This window comes from Lynx canadensis, chromosome A2 (assembly GCF_007474595.2).
Source record: "Lynx canadensis isolate LIC74 chromosome A2, mLynCan4.pri.v2, whole genome shotgun sequence".
NCBI lineage: Eukaryota > Metazoa > Chordata > Mammalia > Carnivora > Felidae > Lynx > Lynx canadensis.
In genome coordinates, this window is record NC_044304.2 from 46375993 (window position 1) to 46397504 (window position 21512).

Consider the following 21512-nt stretch of genomic DNA (forward strand, 5'->3'; position numbering starts at 1 on the left):
CCAGAGACTTATCCTGTGTGAAGAGAGGGGAATCACTATGGAAACCAGTGTTTGGGAAAACAGGGAAATTTGGAGAGAAGTGTGACCTAAATACAGTAGCTATGTTTTTCCTACGGAGTTTCTGAGAAAAAAAAAAAAAAAATTGTATGAATAGCCCATTACTTCAGTAACTTCACGAAAACAGCTTTCATATATTAATGTCCTGGGCAGTGTTCCTGTCATTTTAGATCCGTAGTGGAATAGAAATGCCTCTCTATTTTGGAAATAAAGTTAGTAAAGAAGGAGGAAAGAAAATAAGGAGATACAGCAGGGAAAGAGAATGGATTTTAGGATTGTCTTCACTTGTTTCTTTGTCGATAAGCCTGTAGGCTCTCCATCCCATTTCAGTGACTGCACTTGGTCCTGAGCTGGCTCCTCTCCTAACAGATCATTAGGATATAAAGCCACTGAAATACTTCTTCATGTGACTTAGAACAGTTCTGCTATTTGTCAGCTACATTAGCACGTCATTATGTGGGCATAGAGTTGACAATGAGTGTGTTTATATGCCATCAGGCTGCATTTCTGACCTTGTTAAAGATTCCAAAACAGTAATTTTTTTTTTTTTTTTACCAGAATGAAATGTGCCCTTAAACAGCTTGAAATCTCTTCAAAATGCTCATTTAGCCTTAACCTAAAACTGGATTTTGCTATTTTCAGTACTGCCATTTAAGCTTACAAGCTTTGGACAGCATGTGTGTTAGTTTATATATTGGTGGGTGTATTACGTTATATACGTCATACCAGAAGCATACAGAAGCACTCTGTTCCTTCCCAGTTATAGTAAATATTGATCCTCAGCTGAGAATAGAAGAACTAATCCAGTAAAGCTTAGTATTCACCAAAAGTTTTGGCTTTTTTTTGAGGTACTTATATATAGTTGGAATTAGGGAAAATTTAATTGTATATACTCCCCAAACGTATCAAACTGGTAATAAATGAGTTTTACCTCTTGGAAACCATCGTTTCTGTTCTCCTACCTTCTACCCTCGTAATAAAAGACAAATGTGCTTTGTCCTGAATTTCAGCAAGTCCTTAGCTTTCTTATCCTTCAAACATACCTGTTTAGCTGTGCCTTCGTTGAGAGGATAAGATGAACTTGAGCAGTTGGTTATCCTTTTTAGGACAGTGTTTTACAGACAACAAGTGTTGATCCATTCGTGGGCCACGAGATCAGTTTAGTGGCTTGTGACTCTCATTTTAGTAGGTGGAATAGAATAGATAGTATCAAGCTGTCCTAAACATAATGAGGTAAGTATTGTTTTAGGGAGGGAACTTCTGTTTCAGGTAAATATAAACGTGTATATCTATATATGTACACATACACCCACATATGTGCACATAAATAGGTATGACTGGAATATAATGGAGAAGTATTTCTTAATGTGACTTTGCCCCCAAAAAAGTATGAAAGTCATTGCTTTAGATCTATAAAATTACAGCTTTATTGTTTCAGAGATAGACTTCCTTCAGACAGTATTCTGCTTCTACTCCAAATATTTAGTTAGGGCTTATTTATATGTATCTGTTAACATAGGGAAAAGGGGATATTGACAGCCGGAAGTGGCGTCTTATGCTGGTTGTAGCATTTCTCCAGGGATTGGACAGGTGCTGTCGGACTTCTGTGCCTGGCCTGCACTACGAGGGCTTCAGCTCTGCTGGCTTAGGATGTGCCACATTTAAGGGGAAGACTAAGAATGCTCACCTGCCCTCCACCACTTCTGACCTGTTTGGTGAAAAGCTCTATTGGTCTCTTCCTTGCCAGGTGGTCATAGGTGACAAGGTTGTACTGAACCCCGTCAATGCTGGCCAGCCCCTACATGCCAGCAGCCATCAGCTGGTGGATAACCCAGGCTGCAATGAGGTAAGAGAAACTCCATTATGGCTTGTGGGTAGACATATGCTGTAAGAGCAGTCCTTCCTGGGGCCAAAACATGTGCGTGCTAAAAGTGACCTCATGACTGAGTTGGGGCAGCATACCTCTTCTTCAGGTAAGCAATCAAAGCCCAGAATCAGTGTTGTCACGTGGTGGTGTGCAAGCCTAGGCAGTGGGTGGTGGGTGAGGGCTGGTAGCTACCCTGGGGCTCAGTGTACTAAGCCTTATATCACTGGGGGATTGTTGTCTAATTTGTTCAGCCAGAAAAGTGCCCTGGTACAAAATTTTTCTGGCCAGAGGGGCACCTTTTTCCAATTGGTCTCCCTTAAGAGCCTGCCTTTGGCCGACTAAGGTGGGTTTGCTACAGGCCATCAGCAACCTTGCAAGAGTGTTAGGTTGCTTTTGGCAGGACCTCTCCTTGGTCTCAAATTGGTAATTATAAGACAAAAGGACAGTGGCTTGATTGTGACAGAAGTACTTGTCTAATGGTTGAAAACATCAGCTCTGGAGTCCAGTAGATGTGGATTGAAATCCCCTATCTGCCATTCCCTAGCTCCATGTCTGTAGGTTAGTTAGTGTGCATCTCCCTTATCTCCCTGTGCGTTAGTTTTCCCATCTCTGAAATGGGCATGATGGTAGCCCCACGCCTGGCACATAATTAGTGTTCCGGCAGTGGCTGCTGCTTTTGGTGATGATCATTCACATTTCAGAATGTATTCCCTGGACGCTTCTTACCTTTATAGCTTTTATTAGTACTTGTTTTTATTGAGCTTTTACTTTTCGGCTACAGAACAAGAGACTTGGAGAAGAAGGTCAGGGAGCGAGGTTCCTGGAGTCATTTTGGGCATACATGGTGGTTGGCACAAATGCACCATCAATTACCAAACCCATCTGACAGGCCAGTTGAATTTGCAGTTCCTGTGATCTTAATGTTAGGGCTTTTGGGCTGGAAGACACAGTTGTGAGGGACATTACAAACAAAATAATAACTGTCATCTGTTTTCCAGGTAAATTCTGTCAACTGCAATACTAGCTGGAAAATTGTCCTTTTCATGAAATGGAGCGATAACAAAGATGACATACTGAAGGGGGTGAGTTGGATACTTTCTGGGCCACCAGCACTCGGCTCTATATGGGGCAGCAGCTAAGTTCTCTTTTAGAATTGGTTTCCCTTAATTCCTCCATGCGTTGACTTTCAGGGTGACGTGGTAAGGCTGTTCCATGCGGAGCAGGAGAAGTTCCTCACCTGTGATGAGCACAGGAAGAAGCAGCATGTGTTCTTGAGAACTACCGGCCGGCAGTCAGCTACATCTGCCACGAGTTCGAAGGCCCTGTGGGAGGTGGAGGTAAGAGGTGGGGCCAGAGAGGGAGAGCGAGGACTCGTGGGCCTGTTGGGTACATAAGCCCACCTCTTTCCAAAAATGGGTCAGGATGACAGATAAACAAGTGTTTCATACCATATCTGAAGGAAGCTGGATGTGCTGCTGGAGGAAAATGATGTCTACTTTGGAAGCAAGCTGGCAACTGGAACTGGACCTTTGTTTCTCTTAGGCATCGTATCATCTTTTCCTTCTGTGTCGAATTTCCCTTGCTCATTTGTCTGTCACAACAATATGTTATTGAGTGCCTACTCAGCATGATACAGAGGTGTCTCCTGTCATTGATAGGGTAGAAAGATACCCAGATCACTGGATGGCGAAGTGGGTAGAGGCACGTTCCCCGTGCTCTGGAGATCGAGATGAGGGAGGGAGGAGTTCAGGTTGGGTGAAGAAGGTAACATTTGAGCTGGTACTTAGAGAGTGATGTGTATTTCCAAAGGCAGAGATACACAGAGTGAAGGTCACTTCGTATCAGACAGTGGTGTGGAATTGGGAATGTGAGACGGTCTGGAGATCAGGCTTAACGTCTCATTTTGGTGGGGTGGAAAGGATAGGCAGGGAAATGAAACAAACTGGTTTTAGAGACCAGAGGTTGCAGGGCTCATACCCAGGCTGTGAGGAGCTGGGATTTAAGTCATAAGCAGGGGAGGAGCTTGGAGAGTAGTTTTGAGAAGGGGAGTAATGTAGTCAGTGTGCCGCTTGAGGAGATAGATGATTCTGTTCACGGCATGCCATTTATTGAGAGGAGGTGGAGAGAGATGAGGTCGAACCCAAGAGTCAGTGGCATGAGTGCTTGGTGACAGAGGTGACTAGGGCCTGATCGGCAGGGACATGGCCCCTCCCCCAAAGTCCTCCTCTCTACTTAACTGCAGCTGTTGGGGTACATGCTTTTGTCTTGGCTTGCCTCCTCTCTTTTTCCTTCCTTCAACTGTTATATGTTTTTATTGAGATACAGCAGACAAAGTGCCCAGGTCAAAAAGACACAACTTGATGAATTTTTACGTACACATACAGTCATGTAACCAACACCCAGGTCAGGAACTAGAAGACTAGTAGCACCTAGAAGTCTCCCTTGAACCTCCTTTTCAGAACTGTCTTGTCTTTTTTCCTAGAAAAGTAACCAGTAATTTGATTTCCATCTCCATGGTTGGGTGTTGTCTGTTCTTGAACTTCGTATAAATGGAGTCAGACAGGGACGCCTGGGTGGCGCAGTCGGTTAAGCGTCCGACTTCAGCCAGGTCACGATCTAGCGGTCCGTGAGTTCGAGCCCCACGTCAGGCTCTGGGCTGATGGCTCAGAGCCTGGAGTCTGTTTCCGATTCTGTGTCTCCCTCTCTCTCTGCCCCTCGCCCGTTCGTGCTCTCTCTCTGTCCCAAAAATAAATAATAAAACATTGAAAAAAAATTTTTAAATAAATGGAGTCAGACAGTATATAACCTTTTTTGGTCTTGTTTTTGCACTCCGCATAATTATTTTGAGATTCATGTTGTTGCATGTATCAATAGTTCATTCCTTTCTGTTGGTGAGTCGTATTTCACCGTAAGGTATCCCACAATGTATTCATCTGTTCATGAACATTTGAGTTGATCCAACTTTTGGCTTTACAACTAAAGCTTCTGTGGGCGTTTTAAATGTGTACAAGTCTCTTTATGGTCATGAGCTTTTGTTTCTCTTTGCTAAATATTTAGTAAAGGAATAGCTGCATTATATGGTGGATATATGTTTAAAAGAAACTACCAAACTGCTTTCCAGAGTGCTCGTACCGTTTTATATTCCTACCAGCGGAGTATGAAAGTCCCAGTTCTTCCACATCATCACCAACACTTGGCACGTCAGTCTTTTTCATGGTAGCCATTTTAATAGGTGTGTGGTGAAATTTTGTGGTGCTTTCTTTTCACATGTTTATTAGAGAATTGGGGAGGAGCAGACAGAGGAGAGAGAGAGAATCCCAAGCAGGCTCATGCTCAGTGCGGAACCTGATGTGGCGCTCAGTCTCACAAACAGTGAGATCATGACCTGAGCCAAAATTAAGAGACGCTAAACTAACTGAGCCACCCACGTGCCCGTCTTAATGCTTTTAATCTGCATTTCCCTGATGGCAGATGATATTGAGCATTTTTTCATGTGTTTATTTTTCATCAGTGCATCTTTTTCACTGAAGTTTTTGTTCTCATATTTTGCCCATTTAAAGAATTGTCTTAACCTCCCCTTTACTGTGGATGTTGTAATACTCAGGTTTATCTTGCCTGTTTTATAGAAAAATTTGTGCTATTTTTATTATGAGAGGAATCTATGTGAAGTTTTCATTTCCTTCCTCTTCAATATTTTCCGCTTTGCCTCCTTCTCTTTTTACACCTAGCACTTGTTGGTAGTTCTTTAGGGTTAGGGTTTACATAGAGACACTATCAGTCTTGCTAGGTTATAAACTCCTTGTGAGCCAGACCTTGGTCATTGATCATTGATGCCACCATTGTACTCCGCACAGAGTTTTATGAAAAGAGTCTGAATGACTTTTCATGTGTGATTTGGATACTAGTGCCAAAAAAAAAAAAAAAAACACTGAGAGGGAGAGAGACAGTGCACTCTATGTGGAGTGTTTGCATTCTGTTGCCTTCTTTTAAGGAGTTTTGGGGCGCCTGAGTGGCTCAGTCAGTTGGACATCTGACTTTGGCTCAGGTCGTGATCTTACGGTCTGTGAGGTTGAGCCCCCCACATCAGGCTCTGTGCTGCTGACAGCTGGGAGCCTGAAGCCTCCCTTCAGATTCTGTGTCTCCCTTTCTCTCTGTGAGAGACTCTGTCTCTCTCTCAAAAATAAACAAACATTAAAAAAAAAATCTTTCCTTTAAAAAAGAAAAAAGTTTTGAGTTTTGTCAGACAGTACAGTTACTTGTGAATGAGTTCGATGCTTCGGAGGCTTATTTTAAAGCTTTGTTAAGTCAAGTATGTTACAGTCCTTTTTTAAGGCCTGGATTGGCCCTGATACTAAGGTGTCACCCTTTTGACATTTTTACTGAATGCCCCAGGTGTTCCTTGGAGTCTCTCAGAACACATCCCAGCTCTGAGAATGAGCTCTGAGAACGTGGAGCTCACAGCTTCCTTGTTATTTTTCATTTGGCCTTCTGGTTTCACCTTACACATCCGCAACTTTGTAATCAACCAAAGACTGGTGGGGGCCCCTGCGTAGATGTCTGGAGCTTCTGTGGGAAGCTTTGTGTTCTGCCCCCACACATTCCAGACACTTCAGTCTCCCTAAATTCTGATTTGCCTCCTCGACTCAGACCAATGCCTTCTGCTTGGATTCGCCCTCTCAGTGGTATCATCCAGAGAGGACCTTAAAGCAGAAAGCTGGACAAATCATGGAGATCACTTTGTTTCCCTTTACTCAGGGATCACAGTTATATACTACCTGTTGTCCATCATCTGAACACAGTTGTTTCCTATGTTTTATACAGTTTTCTAGGTATTCTAGGTGTCTATGGCAAGTTTATGTATTTTGTGCAGTGACTAATTGTTCATGACATCAGCTGCCATTGCCAGTTACTCTGTCATGACCAGACGCTGAAGTTACATGGATTTTTAGGGTAAATTGACCCCTGGCTCTCTGAGCTTCAAGTTTCAGAGCATAGGTCTATCTATGTATTGCAGCACATGAATACCAGCATAAGCATGCTTTTACAGTTTCTCTGAAATTTCTTTTCATTTGTCATGTCTTTTATGGATGAATTGTAGAATCTTCTACTTCATTATCATTAAACCTAATAACCTGAAAACCCTTCAACTTTAAAAAAAAAAATTTTTTTTTAAATGTTTATTTTTGAGAGAGACAGAGACAGAATGCGAGTGGGTTAGGGGCAGAGAGAGAAGGAGACACAGAATCGAAAGCAGGCTCCAGGCTCTCAGCTGTCAACACAGGGCCTGATGCGGGGCTCAAACTCACGAGCTATGAGATCATGATCTGAGCTGAAGTCGAACGCTCAACCGACTGAGCCACCCAGGCACCCCTTCCCTTCAACTTTTTACTATAAGCATTTTGTATTAACTTGGAGACTATCTTCTTAGGAGAAGCATAAAATTTCCATATGTTTGAGCTCTGACATTACATATGATCATTGCAGTGGCTTTCTTAGAAGATTTTCGGCTAATAGATATGACTCCTGAACTGTGATCTATGTGTGAAGTGTCCGTGTTATCTTAGCATGGGTTGACATTTCTTCTACTCCTGTTAATCATTCCTCCCCTTGCAGGTAGTCCAACATGACCCATGTCGGGGTGGAGCCGGATACTGGAATAGCCTCTTCCGTTTCAAGCATCTTGCTACTGGGCATTACTTAGCAGCAGAGGTAAGTAGCGGCCTCCGTGTCTCTCTCTTTCAAGGCCGATACATTGCTTTTTCTTCATTTACCTGTGGCCACTGGGTAGTTAGACACTTGGGGTAATGCTCAGTCACCTTGTTTTTCCTTCTGCTTTTCTGTTTCCTCCTGCCTCATTTTCCTGCTTGTAGACAAGAAAAGGTAAAGATGATAAACACATTTTAGTACTTCACAGGGATGTTGATCAAGATGTGGGGGAGAAAGTAAGTTAGAAAATACTGCTATCGTGAGAATGTAATGTACAGCATGATGATGGTAGTTACTAATACTGTACTTTATATTTGAAAGTTAAGAGAGTAGATTTGTTTTTAAAGAAAAGAATGCTAATCTGGATTTTAGGATTATAGAAATTTTTGCTCTTGCATTCTGCTCTCCCCACATCTTATCTACCAACCCTGCTCCTAACATGAATGTCCAAGACTCAGCTGTAGGGAAACATGCTTTGTAAAGCCGGAAGCATTAAGACACATAAAGAATTAGACAACTTTATAAAGTATTGTGGTTTTCAGGCATTAGTGAAATAGGCAGGGCCTTATCTTTTACTTGCAGGAATGCCAAAAATCAAGGAAATTAACTTTAGCTTAAATGTCTGTAAAAGGCTTTTGGGGAAAGGCAAAACTCAAAGCTGAAGGACAGGAGGAATTTACTTTTTAATTTTTGTGTTAAGTTAAGGAGCCATCATATTGTGTGACAGATGCTGAGTTTTACTCTGATCTGCTGGAAGATGTACAATACCTACTCATATCAGATTCTAGATGTACATCAAAAGATACCTCCTGTTGTCTGGTTTCACGGTGGGATGGCTCAGAGATTCTCAGTGTGATGCCTGGGTATCAGTATTGCTTCCACACCTGACCCCGAGGAAGGCTGAATCTAAATGTCCTGAATCCCCTGGGATGCCTGATACTTGAGGAACTGATGATTTTGAAATATTTAAGAACCAAAGATCAACACTAAGTTGCGATTTAAAATGGTGCCATACGGAATTTTGGACCCAGCTAACCAGCTGCGAGGAAATGTTGATTACATGGTTTGCCAAAGCTCCTTAATGGTTGCATTATTTGTTATGTTCTGAAGCGAGTGTAACTCTTGCTGGAGGCCACGAACTAAAACTATTTCTAGTTTTTTTTTTTTATTTCTAACTAAAACGAAGCAGGACTATCAGTGACTGGATACTGATCTTTTATTTACTTCAGGCATTTAACTGTTTCTTTGCTAGTGAATTCATTGTGTTCTTCTGTCGACACTTGAGAGCCGTCTATTGGTAACTGGTAGATCGTTCCATGTGTGTTGTACTTATGTGACGTGTGTGGTTGTGGCATGCCGGTTTCATAAACAGAGGGAAGGGACAAGATTTTAGCTGTTCAGAGATGTTCGCGGGCCTTGAAGTCTCCTGCAAGTGGGGCCGAGTCCTGGAGAAATCAATGGATGTTTTAATTTCCTAATGATTCTTTTTCATCAGGTAGACCCTGACTTTGAGGAAGAATGCCTGGAGTTTCAGCCCTCAGTAAGTATGAGCAAGAGCCTTCTTGTCTCCATCTGGTAGGGTGAGGCCAAGTGATCTGGAACCCTGTTTAAGAAACTGCCACTTGTCACTGAGTGCTGGGGAAGGGGAGCCATTAGGAAGCCTTAAAAGAGGGTCTTGTTCTATGCTTCCCTTGAAGGCAGTCATTACTCCTTGTGTTCCATTGGTCCAAGACTTCCAGTGATGATGCTCTTTCTGTGTGCTTAGTCAAGCGATCTCCACCTTTAAGTGGGAGAAGCTGATGGTATCTTTGGGAATGCCCCTAGGTTAGAGACAGGGATGGCTCCTTAGAAGTCGGTCTTCTACAAATGAGTGTTCTATTGCTGTTGACCTCAAACTATGACTGTCTCAGATTTTTTCAAGGAATGAGTTTGTGAAGTGGATAGTATCATGTAGGTGATGGAGGTAACACATGAGGCATGGTGCTCCTGTCATCTGCTTAGATGCTCAGTTGTCTATCCATCTGTCCTTTATGCAAATTCAGAAATAGATTTTATAATTTGGTTTGAAATTTAATGCCAACAGGATCTCTCTTTGGAGGCCATATTGCCAATTCATGCTGACTTGGAGGCCCTTGGGGGTTGAGTTGTCTACAATTACGGGTTAAAGAGGGCAGTGGTTGTGTTACATGAAAATGATGGATATCAATAGAACACTTCTCTTGTGGAGTGCTTCATTCTGGTCTAGGGTGAAAAAAAAAAAGAACAACAAAGCAAACATTTGCTACTGTATTTGACATGGTGTGTTCATGTAGTCATCTCTGGTGGGATATGGTAGGAGGTATTGAGGTTACTTGTTTTTGGGGGATAAATTTTTGAAAGAATTGAAAGGTTTTCAAGTGGATACGTTAATAAAGGGGTTTGGGGTGGAGATAATACAGAATGCAATTGTCTTTGGAAAGTACGAATTCTGTGGGAAGGGTGAACCTTGTAGTTATGTTTGAATACAATGTTAGCTTTGGAAGGAAAGAAGAGGAGTTCTAAGGGCATCACATCATTAATTCCTGTACTTGGTCTTTCCCAGTTCTTGAGGGAGCTCAGGGGTGTCCTGCTCCTTTAATCTGTAGAGCTCATTGTAAAAGCTGCCCTTGCAACTAACTGGAAGGTAGGCAGCACTGACCTGGTCCAACTTTCTGCCAATGTGCAGGAAAATCTTTGCCCATCATCTGTGCACGGTGTTCATGTGGCTTGTCTTGGGAGGCTTGGGCTGGAAGCAGTATTATTTTTCATAAGGCAGCTCTCGTCCCTGCACCTTCTTTACTTTGAGAGAAAAAAATTGGCTTTGTGTGACTTGAATCTATGGGTATTAGTGCTGCCATCGGAGTTGCCACACAGAGCAAGTCTCCCCTCTGAGATTACTTTGAAGGAGAGCTGTGGCTTCTGTCCCTGAGAGCCGATGTGCAATTGAACCTTGAGCTCTGTGAGTAATGGGGTTGCTCTCCTGAACTGCTGATGTGCGAGGGGAGGTCTGGCATTTGTAGTGCAAGAGGAAGAACATAATGATCAAAAGCAGGGCAGGGAAGAGAGGCAGACCTGGGTTTAAATGGGAGACCCATCATCACGTATGAGCTGGGTGACTAAACAAGCTCCTTGCTCCTCCTTGGGCCTCCATTTCCTCACCTGTAAGAGTGGTGGATAGTTACGCTTGTTGTAAGGACGAAGTAATGTGTGCATAAGACGCGGCCCCTTAGTAAGCTCTCAGTAAGCGGCATTTATGTAAGTTGCATCAGATCAGTAACATTTTTAGTGCCTTTATGTCCACAAGTTCATCTGGGCTGCACAGCAGCTGCGTGAAGGAGTTAGGGGAGATTTTATGATCTTTGTTGGACCAGTAAAGAACCAGAGAGTGGTCCTAACTCATCACCTGTTTCGGGTCTCTGAGAGTTCAGTCATCTCTTTATCTTTCTCATGCTTTTACATGCCATGGTGGTGGAATGTGCCAGCAGGCTTGGGTGCAGGTCTGGACTGCATTGTCCTGGCTGCTCTGGAATGGTGCATGGGTGGTTAGTCTTCATGGGGAGGAGGGGTTGGGGGGGCTCATCCTGTACCCCCAAGGCCATCAGCACAGCTCCTGCCCCTGGAAAGAGGCAGGAAGGAGTTTTTTTGCAACCCTCCCCCTCTTGTTGGCTAGGAAACTTGGGCAGAAAAGCTGGAGTTGTAAAAGTTGGGGGGAGGAAACTTGATTCTGTTCTGGGTCACCTACTTCCCTGGATTTGGCACCCAGTGCTCGTGGGAACCTTCACCTGGAATCCTACTTAGCTTCTTGGGCTTGTCCTTCTCAATTCATCAGCACCAATGAGCCCCACGCACACTAGCTCTTGTCTGACAGCCTTTTGTACATGTGCCTTTCCTCCCACTAGGTGGCAAACGCCGACTGAACACAAAGAACATGAAGACGCTGTTGCTCAGTCACAGGTCCAGATAGAGTGCATTTCATGCAATTTCAATTTTTCTTCAGTCTGCCGGCAGGTCTGAAGCTGAACTGAGCTCAGACGCTGAGCTATTTATCTCAGACCAGAATCGGGTCAGGGTTTATTTTGAAAGTGATGTGGAAGACTTTGCAGGTAAAAGTAGTTAGAAGAGGACAAATTCTATTCAGAGTTCTTTTTTCTTGAACTGAGATGTTTGGTACTCTCTAGTTGGTTCTTACTTGAGTGTAGATAGATCAACAAGTTGTAGGTTTGTTAAGGTAGTGCTATAAGATATTGGAGGAGTGTATAGCAAGGAGGAGACAGAGCCTTTGGGTATTAAAAGAACCATTTGTATTTTCTTTGTTTCTCTATCCCTTCATCCCTCCTCTCTCTTCCTCTCCACCCCCCCACTCCCTTCTTCCTTTACCCGTACAAAAGTTGGGGCTGCAGATAAACTCCTAGAGCACACTGTTGCCCTCCATCTTAGATGTTAGTCCCTAGAATTAAATTCTCTCAAGCTCTCTCCTTTGCCTGTTGGATTTAATTTTCTTTTATCCATTTCCCGTTTGGAAAGGAGTCAGTGCCTCAGCTCAAGCAAAGCAAGTTAGTGACAAAGAAAATGTGTTTTTCCTGGTAGTTGCAGGTGGATATTGTTGGATAAGGCTGTTAAAAATTAAAAATAATCCCACATAGAGTCTCAGCTCTGGGAGAGACCTCGCAAAGCATATGAAAAGGCACGGTAGTCTGAGCTTGGTGCTTAGATCTGCTCAGGCAGACGGGCTCTGGAGCCTAGAATGTGTTCTTAACAGTTTCTCAGGAAAGCTTTCCTCATTGTTCATTAGTCTTGACTGTCAGAGATTTTCTTCAATCTCCGCCAAATCCCTTACATCGCAACAGAGGCCTCTTTTCCCCTGAATTGTCATTGGCAGTACTCCGTGAATAATTTCAAATGTTTTTTTCAGGGCTAGTCTGACTTCTCAGATATTTTTGTTGGCCACACTGGGATCTCTGTTTACGAACACCTGGGTTCAGGCTTACTTGATTTTCCTTTTCCTCCTGGGAAGTAGCTGTATCATATTATTGCTAGACAATTGAACTGTAGGTTAACACAGTGTCCCATAACCAAATCCACAGGATGAGTTTTCTCAAAGTGCTTCTTTTCTCTTCCAACTACTGCAGACGGATGTAGCTATATGGACTTCTTCGTCACCTATAGCACTCTTTCCATGGACATCTGTTATTGTAACCCTGCATTGTTTAAACATTTTTATTGCAACACAAGAAGGTAGAGTGTCAGTATTCTTGGCGTGGGTGGCCGATTATCATCTTTTATGACTGCTCTGAAACTCTTGTTCTTTTCCTGCCAACTGCTGATGTTTACTATTGTTTCTTCCCTGTTCCTGTGGACTGTGCAGTGATTGTAGTGAGTGAAGGGTCTGGCGTACAGAATCCATGACTTGATGACTTTTCCTCCTCAGGTGGATCCTGATCAGGATGCCTCTCGAAGCAGGTTGCGAAATGCCCAAGAAAAGATGGTGTACTCCCTGGTCTCTGTGCCTGAGGGCAATGACATCTCCTCCATTTTTGAGCTGGACCCCACCACTCTCCGTGGAGGTGATAGCCTTGTCCCAAGGTAGGGTTCTAAAATGACTTATCCCAAGTAAGTCAGAGCTGATATCTGTGGCCTGGCTGGGCTTCTTGGGTTCCAAATCACCATTGCCTTTCTCGAAGCTCTTGTAAAAGATTTGTTCTGGTTGCCTATTGGAATGGTGTCTGATTTTTTTTTTTTTAATGGCTCATCAATTAGTAAGTTCTCTGTAGTTGGACAAGAAGTGCTTTATTGAGGTAAACAAGTCAAAACCATAAGCTCAAATAGCTTGATATATATTTTTTTAATGTTTTACTTAATTTTGAGAAAGAGAGAGAGAGAGTGTGTGTGTGAGAGAGAGAGAGAGAGAGAGAGCGAGCGAGCAAGCAGAGGAGGGGCAGAGAGAGAGGAAGGCACAGAATCCGAAGCAGCCTCCGGGCTCTGAGCAGCAGGAAGCCCCTGACAACAGGGCTTGAACTAGCAAAATGTGAGATTATGACCTGAGCCGAAGTCATATGCTTAACTGAGCCACCCAGGCGCCCCTCAAGTAGCTCCATAATTCTAGTTTCCTCTACTCTCTTCCACATTCCCACACTTGAGAGATCTCCTAGTTAACTGAAGAAACAATTATAAAGAAATTCTGGAAAAAGGAACATTTGCAGTTCACTGAATATAGTAATATATTGAGATGTCAGACCAGTGTTCTTTGTACTTTTATTAAATTTGACTCTTAGTTTTGTTGCATAACAATGCCTTTTGGTGGAGGGATTAACTGGCTTCTAAATGGGATGAAAGGTCATGCTTAACCCCAAAACCAGCAGCAGTATTGTTAGTAATGGCTTACACTTATTGAATGCTGACTGCATGCTATGTTCAATGCAAAATACTTTGTGTTACATCATTTCATCCGCACAAAAGGTTATCTTTCCCTTCCTATAGAAAAAGAAACTGAAGCTCAGAGAGTTCGAGCAACTTCTCACATGTCAGCCAGTTCCTTTGCAGAGCCCGAAATCTTAAATGCTTAAGACAGACAGGGTTGCGTGGGCAGTTCTGACTCTTGAATACAGCAGTGGTTAGTAGCACTCTTGTTGGCATTTGTAGGTTTTACACATTATTTTTGACATACAGACAAGTATTTAATGAATACAAATGTTTTAGAAATAAAAGTTTATAACATTTGTTAGGTTAAAAAAAATCGGGTTTTTTTTTTTTTTTTTTTTCATGAGGAGAAAAATGTGAAATAGGGGATTATGGAAAGCAGTTACATTGTTTTATGAGCCATGGTGTCTGATTCATTTCTGTATTTTGGGGGTTTGACACCCTATTAACAAAATTCTGATTCATATACATACCTGGTTACAAATAGTAAGATTTAACAGCTCCCTTGCAATCTCCAGTTACTTTTCAAACAGAGACAGCAGGAGAAGCTTCATTCCACGGTCTGAACCCAGACTCAATAACCTATTAATGCAAATTAACTACTGATCATTTTCCATAAAGGACATTTGACCATGTATGCACTTTTTAAAATTACGTTTAGATCCAAGTCAAACATTAGAGAGACCCAAAGATCCTGCTCAGAATGTCCCAGAAGTTAGTAGACTCCAGTCCCTGTTTGTAAGCCTGTCTTTAAAAAAAACCTACCAGCATGTGCTGAGTTGGTATCAGCGGCCAAAGCACAAGTCCCCTGGGTGGATGGAGCAGTCGAATGCCTGTTGGCAGCATAAGTATTCGAGCAAGGTGTGATATCTGCAGATCTGCTGACCTTTGGTTTCCTTCATTTCTTCCTCTCCATACCTGCTTTGGCCCAGAGCAATGCACCATGTCAGTGAGACTGGTCTCTGCAGTGCGGGTGCTCTGAGCACTAGATGAGTACCTTCTCTTGTGCTGTCAGAGTGATGAATGGAGGACAGTGTCCACGTGGAAGAGTACTTGACATTGCAAGGAGGCCTTTCCTTCCCACCCAGTAAAATTGTCAATTGGTTCTTCAACTCTGCTGGGTTGTTAATTCCTTGAGAATCTGGGGGAAAGCTACAGATGTTCCTCCAGGAAATCCCAAGTATGTGCACAGCTTTGCATTCTCCAGGTTTGGAAGCCCTGATTGAGCTGATGTACACTGATTTTTTTTTTTTTTACCATACTTTTTTAATGTTTTTTTTTTTTGAGAGGGAAAGAGCACGTGAGCATACATGAGTGGGAGAGGAGCTGGATTGGCGGGGGGGGGGGTGGTGGTGGTGGTGGGGGACAGAGGATCTGAAGCAGGCTCGATGTGGCTCTGGAACCCACGAACCACGACATCATGACCTGAGCCAAAGTCAGACGCTGAACTGAATGAGTTGTCCCCAGTTTTTTTGTTTGTTTTGTTTTGTTTTGTTTTTTTACAGTAACAGACTTGTTGAGATATAATTCATATACCATACAATTCACCTACAGTGCTCAATTCAGTAGTTTTTATGAACAATGCTGGATAACTATCATCACAGTTTTAGAACATTCTTCCCAAAAAAGAACACCACACCCTTTCTCAGTTACTGTTATTTCCCTGTTCTCCACATCCAGCCTTAGACTTACCTGCTTCATGTCTTTACTGATCTGCCTGATCTGAACATTTCATCTAAATGGAATCATGTATCATGTGCTCTTTTGTGACTGGTGTATTTCACTTAGTATTTTTAAGGTTCATTCATGTTAAAGCATATTTTAGCCCTTCATTTTATTTTATTGCTGAATAATATTTCATTATATGGTTATAACACGTTGTATTTATCCACTTATTTTTTTTTAATTATAAAATTTTTTTAATGTTTGTGTATTTTTGAGAGAGAGAGCATGAACAGTGGGAGGGCATTGCAGAGAGGGAGGAAGACACAGACTGTGAAGCAGGCTCCAAGCTGTCAGTAGAGAGTCCGTTGCAGGGCTTAAACCCACAAACCATTGAGATCATGACCTGAGCCGAAGTCAGACACTTAAACTGAATGAGCTACCCAGGCGCCCCATCTACTTATTTTTTTTTATTTTTAAATGTTCATTTATCTATTTTGAGAGAGAGCAGGGAGGGGCAGAGAGAGAGGTATAACTGTCAGCTCAGAGCCCAATGGGCGGCTCGCACCACGAATCTGGAAACTGTGACCTGAGCTGAAGTCCAGAGTCGGATGCTTAACTGACGGAGCCACCTGGGTGCCCTTATTTTCTTTTTTATTTATTTTTTATTTTATTATTTAAAAAAAAAATTTTAATGTTTGTTTATTTCTGAGGCAGAGAGAGACAGAGCATGAGTGGGGGAGGGTCAGAGAGAGAGGGAGACACAGAATCTGTAACAGGCTCCAGACTCTGAGCTGGCAGCACAGAGCCCGACACGGGGCCCAAACTCACAAACCGTGAGATCATGACCTGAGCCGAGGTCGGTCGCTTAACCGACTGAGCTACCCAGGCGCCCCCTTATTTTCTTTTTTAAAAAAAGGGTTGGGAGTGCCTGATTGGCTCAGTTAGTTGGGTGTCTGATTCTTGATCACATCTCAGGTCTTGATCTTACAGTTGTGACTTCAAGCCCCACTTTGGGCTCCATGCTGGGTGTGAAACCTCCTTAAAGAAGAAAAAAAAAAGGGCTAATACCTAATCCTTTTTTTTAATATATTTAAAATTTACTCTTTCATTTATTTATTTATGTTTTAAGTACTCTTTATGCCCAAAGGGGCTCAACCTCACGACCTCAAGATGAAGAGTTGTGTGCTTTTCTGACTGAGCCAGCCAGGTGCCCTGTATTTACTCACTTATTACTTGATGCCCATTTGTGTTGTTGGCCTTTTCGGCTATTATGCCACTTTGAACATTCTTGTACACATTCTGGGGGGACATAAGTTTTCATTCACTTGGGTATATACCTAGGACTGGAATGCTATGTCATGCAGTAACTCTGTGTAACATTTTGAGGAGCTGCCAGATGGTTTTTCAACATGGATCCAGCATTTTACATTCCTACCACCTGTGTGTGAGGGTTCCACTTTTTCTACATTCTTTCCAATACTTGTTACTCTTTTTGTTTGTTTGTTTGTTTGAGCTATCCTGGTAAGCGTGAGGTGGTATCTCGTTGTGTTTCTTTTTTTTTTTTTAATTTTTTTTAATGTTTAATTTTGAGAGAGAGAGCTTGGAGCAGGGGAAGGACAGAGAAGAGAGGGAGTCACAGAATCTGAAGCAGGCTCTGGTCCTCTGTGCTGATAGCACAGAGCCTGATGCGAGGCTTGAAGTCACGAACTGCAAGATCATGACCTGAGCCAAAGTTGGATGCCTAACCAACTGAGCCACCAGGCACCCCTCTCCTTGTGGTTTTGATTTTTCTGTCTGTGAGGTTCATCATGGTTTCATGTGCGTATTGGCTACTTGTGTATCATCTTAGGAGAAGTATCTTTTCACATCCTTTGCCCATTATCTTTTGCCCATTTCAAAAATTGAGTTGTCTTTTTATTATTGAGTTTTAAGTGTTCTTTTTTCTCAAGAAAGATCCCTTACCAGGTAAGTGATTTGCCAGAATTTTCGACCATTCTCTAGGTTGTCTTTTCACTTTCTAGATGGTATCTTTTGAAGTACAAAAGTTTTTAATTTTGTCAAAGTCCTATCTGTTTTTTCTTTGATTGCTTATGCTTTCAGTTTCTTAAACCATTGCACATTCCAAGGTCACAAACATTTATGCTCATGTTTTCTTTTAAGACTTTTATGGTTTTTGGTTTTTACTCTTAGGTCTTTGATCCATTCTGAGATCCTTTTTAAATATGATTTGGGTAGGGTAGGTTGCCTTTTAAAAGCTTCCTTTCTCATTGACTTGTTAACTAGATAGGTACAGGTTTGTAAAACCCATTTCCATTTTGGTTTAAGTAAATTTCCATATGTTGTGTCCTCTCTTCAGGAAGTTATCTAATGAATTTGTTCAGGTTCCCAGGAGACAAGGGAATGACGTTTATCTTACATGTTAAATGTTTTAATTTGCAAGGGATAGCAAAAAACAGAACCCTGTGATGTAAAATACCACATTGTTCCATCACAAGGTGCTTCATGCATTTCCTTGGCAAGAGGAGTGAGCAAGTTGGCCATATTCCCCAGTGGGTTGGAAATTTGCATGATGCTGTAGGAAGGGGAGGTCTAAGCTTTTAGGTAACATAGCCAAATTGGAAAACTGTCTTTGTGGATAGTTGTCCATAGGTAGATGGATTCTAAACTCTTAAACAATGGAAGCCTTGCATTCACCATGGGAGAAGTGTCCGGCATGGTCTACTAGTATTAATTACCAGTTACAATCTTGAGCTTGGTCTTAACTTTAAAAATTTTTATTCATTCTTGCCCCTGACCAACAACGTGAGAGCCAGAATTGAATGGGCTTCCTATTCATTTGTCCTGTGGAGGGATCAAAAAGCTTTAGGAGTAGTACACTCATTTCCCTGCATCTTAAAGTTGTGCTAAATATTGCTTGTTTGAAGATGAGGAAGACTGAAAGTAGATAAATGAATGTCTCTGAAATGTTATCAGCAAAGGAATTTTTGTGATAGTCAATGGTTAGAAGAATCTTTCCAAGCCGAAGTGAAAAGGATAATGGCAAATCCTGGGTATACTGAATAAGATAATAAAATTCCAGTATATGTAAAATAGATGCTTTAGATGGACACTGGGAGAGCACCCAACTTTGTGACTGCCTTTGTAATTGTCCTGATACCATGGCTTTTGAGTTAAGGATTGGGAATGAGACTTGAGATGAATTGATAGAACACCCTTTTGTGTCTCAAATATAATTTGACATAGAACTTTACAGAAGGTAATCATCCAATTAAAAGCTAAGCTCCAGGCTTTGGTTATATTTTGAAATTCAGAGAATTAGTCCATGTCACTCAGACAAAAAAGAATTGGCACATCTCTGTCAGGTTTCTTCTTCATGTTGTTTGATGTATATTCATTCTAGTTAAATATCACTATGGTTGCCCTTATTTGGAATATTCAGGACAGGTATAATGAACAAAAGCGGAAGGCAGAGAGTGTGTACTAAAGATAGATGTGTGGTTTGATGCCCCTTGCCCCCACCTCTTTTCCATGTCTCTACCATTGCTCTAAATTCCTCTTAATGCAAATATCTTCTTTGGTCCCTTGTCTGCCCGAGCCCCAACAGTGTTTAAAGTTCCAATTCAAGTTTTCTGTATCAGAAAATGTCCATGACTTCATGTAGCCTCATTGATCTCCTCCTCTAAAAGTGCTTCAGTGCGTACCTTGACTGTCTCCCAACTTAATGCTTTTTCATTTGCATTTCATGTTACTTACTGTTGTTTGGTGTTCATTGGTCTTGTCTCACTGATGGGGTGGGCTCCTGATGCAAAAATGATGCCACTATTTCAACTACTTCCTTAAAGCAAAATTGGAAAATGTTGTAAAATTATCCATGTCCATTGTAAAGCCACAAAAATGTGTTAACATCATGGAAAGCAAAGAAGCAAATAAAGATTATGTAAAATTTAACCATTCAGATATAAACACTGTTAACATTAGGGTTTATGTAGTTTTAGACAAGTCTCTGGGCATGCAGAATACCTCTGTATGATTTGTCATTAATAAAAATTATAAGCTATTTTTAACAATTTTTCACTGAACGATATGTTCTGTACATATTTCCACATAAATATTGATTGTAATATTTTTTTAATAACTTTTTAGTATTCCACTGCATGTATGATAATTAGCTAGTCCATTATTGAGACATTGGATTGTTTAGTTTTTTACTACCGTAAATAATGCCTTGTTGAACATACTTACGCCCCAGTTTGTACTTGGGTTGTCATCTCTTAGGCGAACTATCTAAAAGTGAGATTGCTAGTTGAAAAGATTTTTATTTGGCGAACATTTTATTTGTTTTACAAAGTGCCAGACTCCCTTCTAGAGTTTAACTTGTTGACACTGTCACCGTGAGTGCAGGGAGAGGTCATTTCCCTAAACTCTTGTAAATACTGGGTTATGTTGGTCTCTTAAGATCTTTGGAAGACATTCAGTAAAAAGATGCATAGTTTTTATTTGTGTGAATTGTATATTAAGGAAATTAAATGTATACTTGCAAGTTTATTGGCAGTTTATATTGCTTTATTAAATTACTGGCTGATATCATTGTCTTATTTTCCTTGCCACTTTTCCCATTTTTTCTTACTGATTTAAAGATCTCTTTATATATGCAGATTAATTACCTTTTTATGCTTTGTGTTATTCTTTTATTTTCCCAAGTTGTCCTTTTTCTTTCAACTTTGTTCATGATGTTTTTTTTTTTTTTTTTGCTTTATGGAAGATGAAAAATGTAAACAATATTATAAGATGTATCCATCTTTTACTTTTAAAATTGATGAAACTTGTATGTTGCTGTGTGCTTCAAAGGCCTTCCTTACCACAAGATTATTAAATATTGACTCACGTTTTATCCTGGTAATTTTATTTTTTGCTTCATGGATCCATAGGAAAATTTCATGCATTGCTCTATCATTTCTCATGATATGCATTAATATATAGTCAATAAATAGTTTTTGTTACTCTGTCTCATGCTCCGTTCTGGGATATTCATTCACAGGAGTGATCTTACATTTAGAAATACAGCCTATCACAATGTTAGAATCATTATGAATGATTTTTTATTGTAAATACATTAAAACATATTTTGGTGTGCATTCATTTGTGCCTTGGTTTATATTGTCTAGTGTATGTAGCAGGAAACCATTTTGGTATCCCGTTTTATTTTGATAGAATATATTCTAGGCCAGTGGCTTTAGAGAACCTAAAAATTCCTGTCACCCAAATCCTTTTATTTTTTCCCCCCAGAAACTCCTATGTCCGACTCAGACACCTTTGCACTAATACCTGGGTTCATAGCACAAATATCCCAATCGACAAGGAAGAAGAAAAACCTGTAATGCTGAAAGTAAGTTCTGGAACTTGGCTGCCTCCTTTGGTCTTGTGCTCCCTAATGAAAGGGCTCCTTTGAGGACACATTGGGGAGGAGGGAGCTGCATTTTGTTGCTTTGGCCAGAGGTAGTCATGGACAGACTTGAATGCAGTGAAAGAATTCTCTCCAAGGGACTTGGCTAAAGCAAGCCTAGCCTTTTTTAAATAACCAGAACCTTTTATTCCATGGCTTTTGCCCTAAAGGTTGAGCAATTGTCTGGATTTCATGTCTGTTTGAAGGATGATTTTGGCTGGGGGAGTGTTTGCTTGTGCCTTGAGGCACATCACATACCTAGTTGGTTTTCCCCAATCTTTATTATTTCTTTCTCTCTGTCTTTAAATAGACACTTTTATTTTTTTGGAAGTTCTCTTA

The 21512-nt window shown here is 41.4% G+C and overlaps 1 protein-coding gene across 6 annotated transcripts in view; it reads left to right on the plus strand.

The window, feature by feature from the left end:
- ITPR1 (inositol 1,4,5-trisphosphate receptor type 1) overlaps positions 1-21512 on the plus strand; it is a 329086-nt gene that overhangs the window by 131574 nt on the left and 176000 nt on the right. For 3 of the 6 annotated variants that reach the window (XM_030307281.1, XM_030307282.1, XM_030307284.1), the window contains exons 8-14: positions 1805-1903; positions 2923-3006; positions 3115-3261; positions 7538-7633; positions 9126-9170; positions 13077-13231; positions 21017-21116. In XM_030307281.1, the coding sequence (XP_030163141.1) occupies positions 1805-1903; positions 2923-3006; positions 3115-3261; positions 7538-7633; positions 9126-9170; positions 13077-13231; positions 21017-21116 (726 nt within the window). The remainder of the gene's footprint in view (positions 1-1804; positions 1904-2922; positions 3007-3114; positions 3262-7537; positions 7634-9125; positions 9171-13076; positions 13232-21016; positions 21117-21512) is intronic. The other 3 variants (XM_030307283.1, XM_030307285.1, XM_030307286.1) reach the window with 1 other exon arrangement.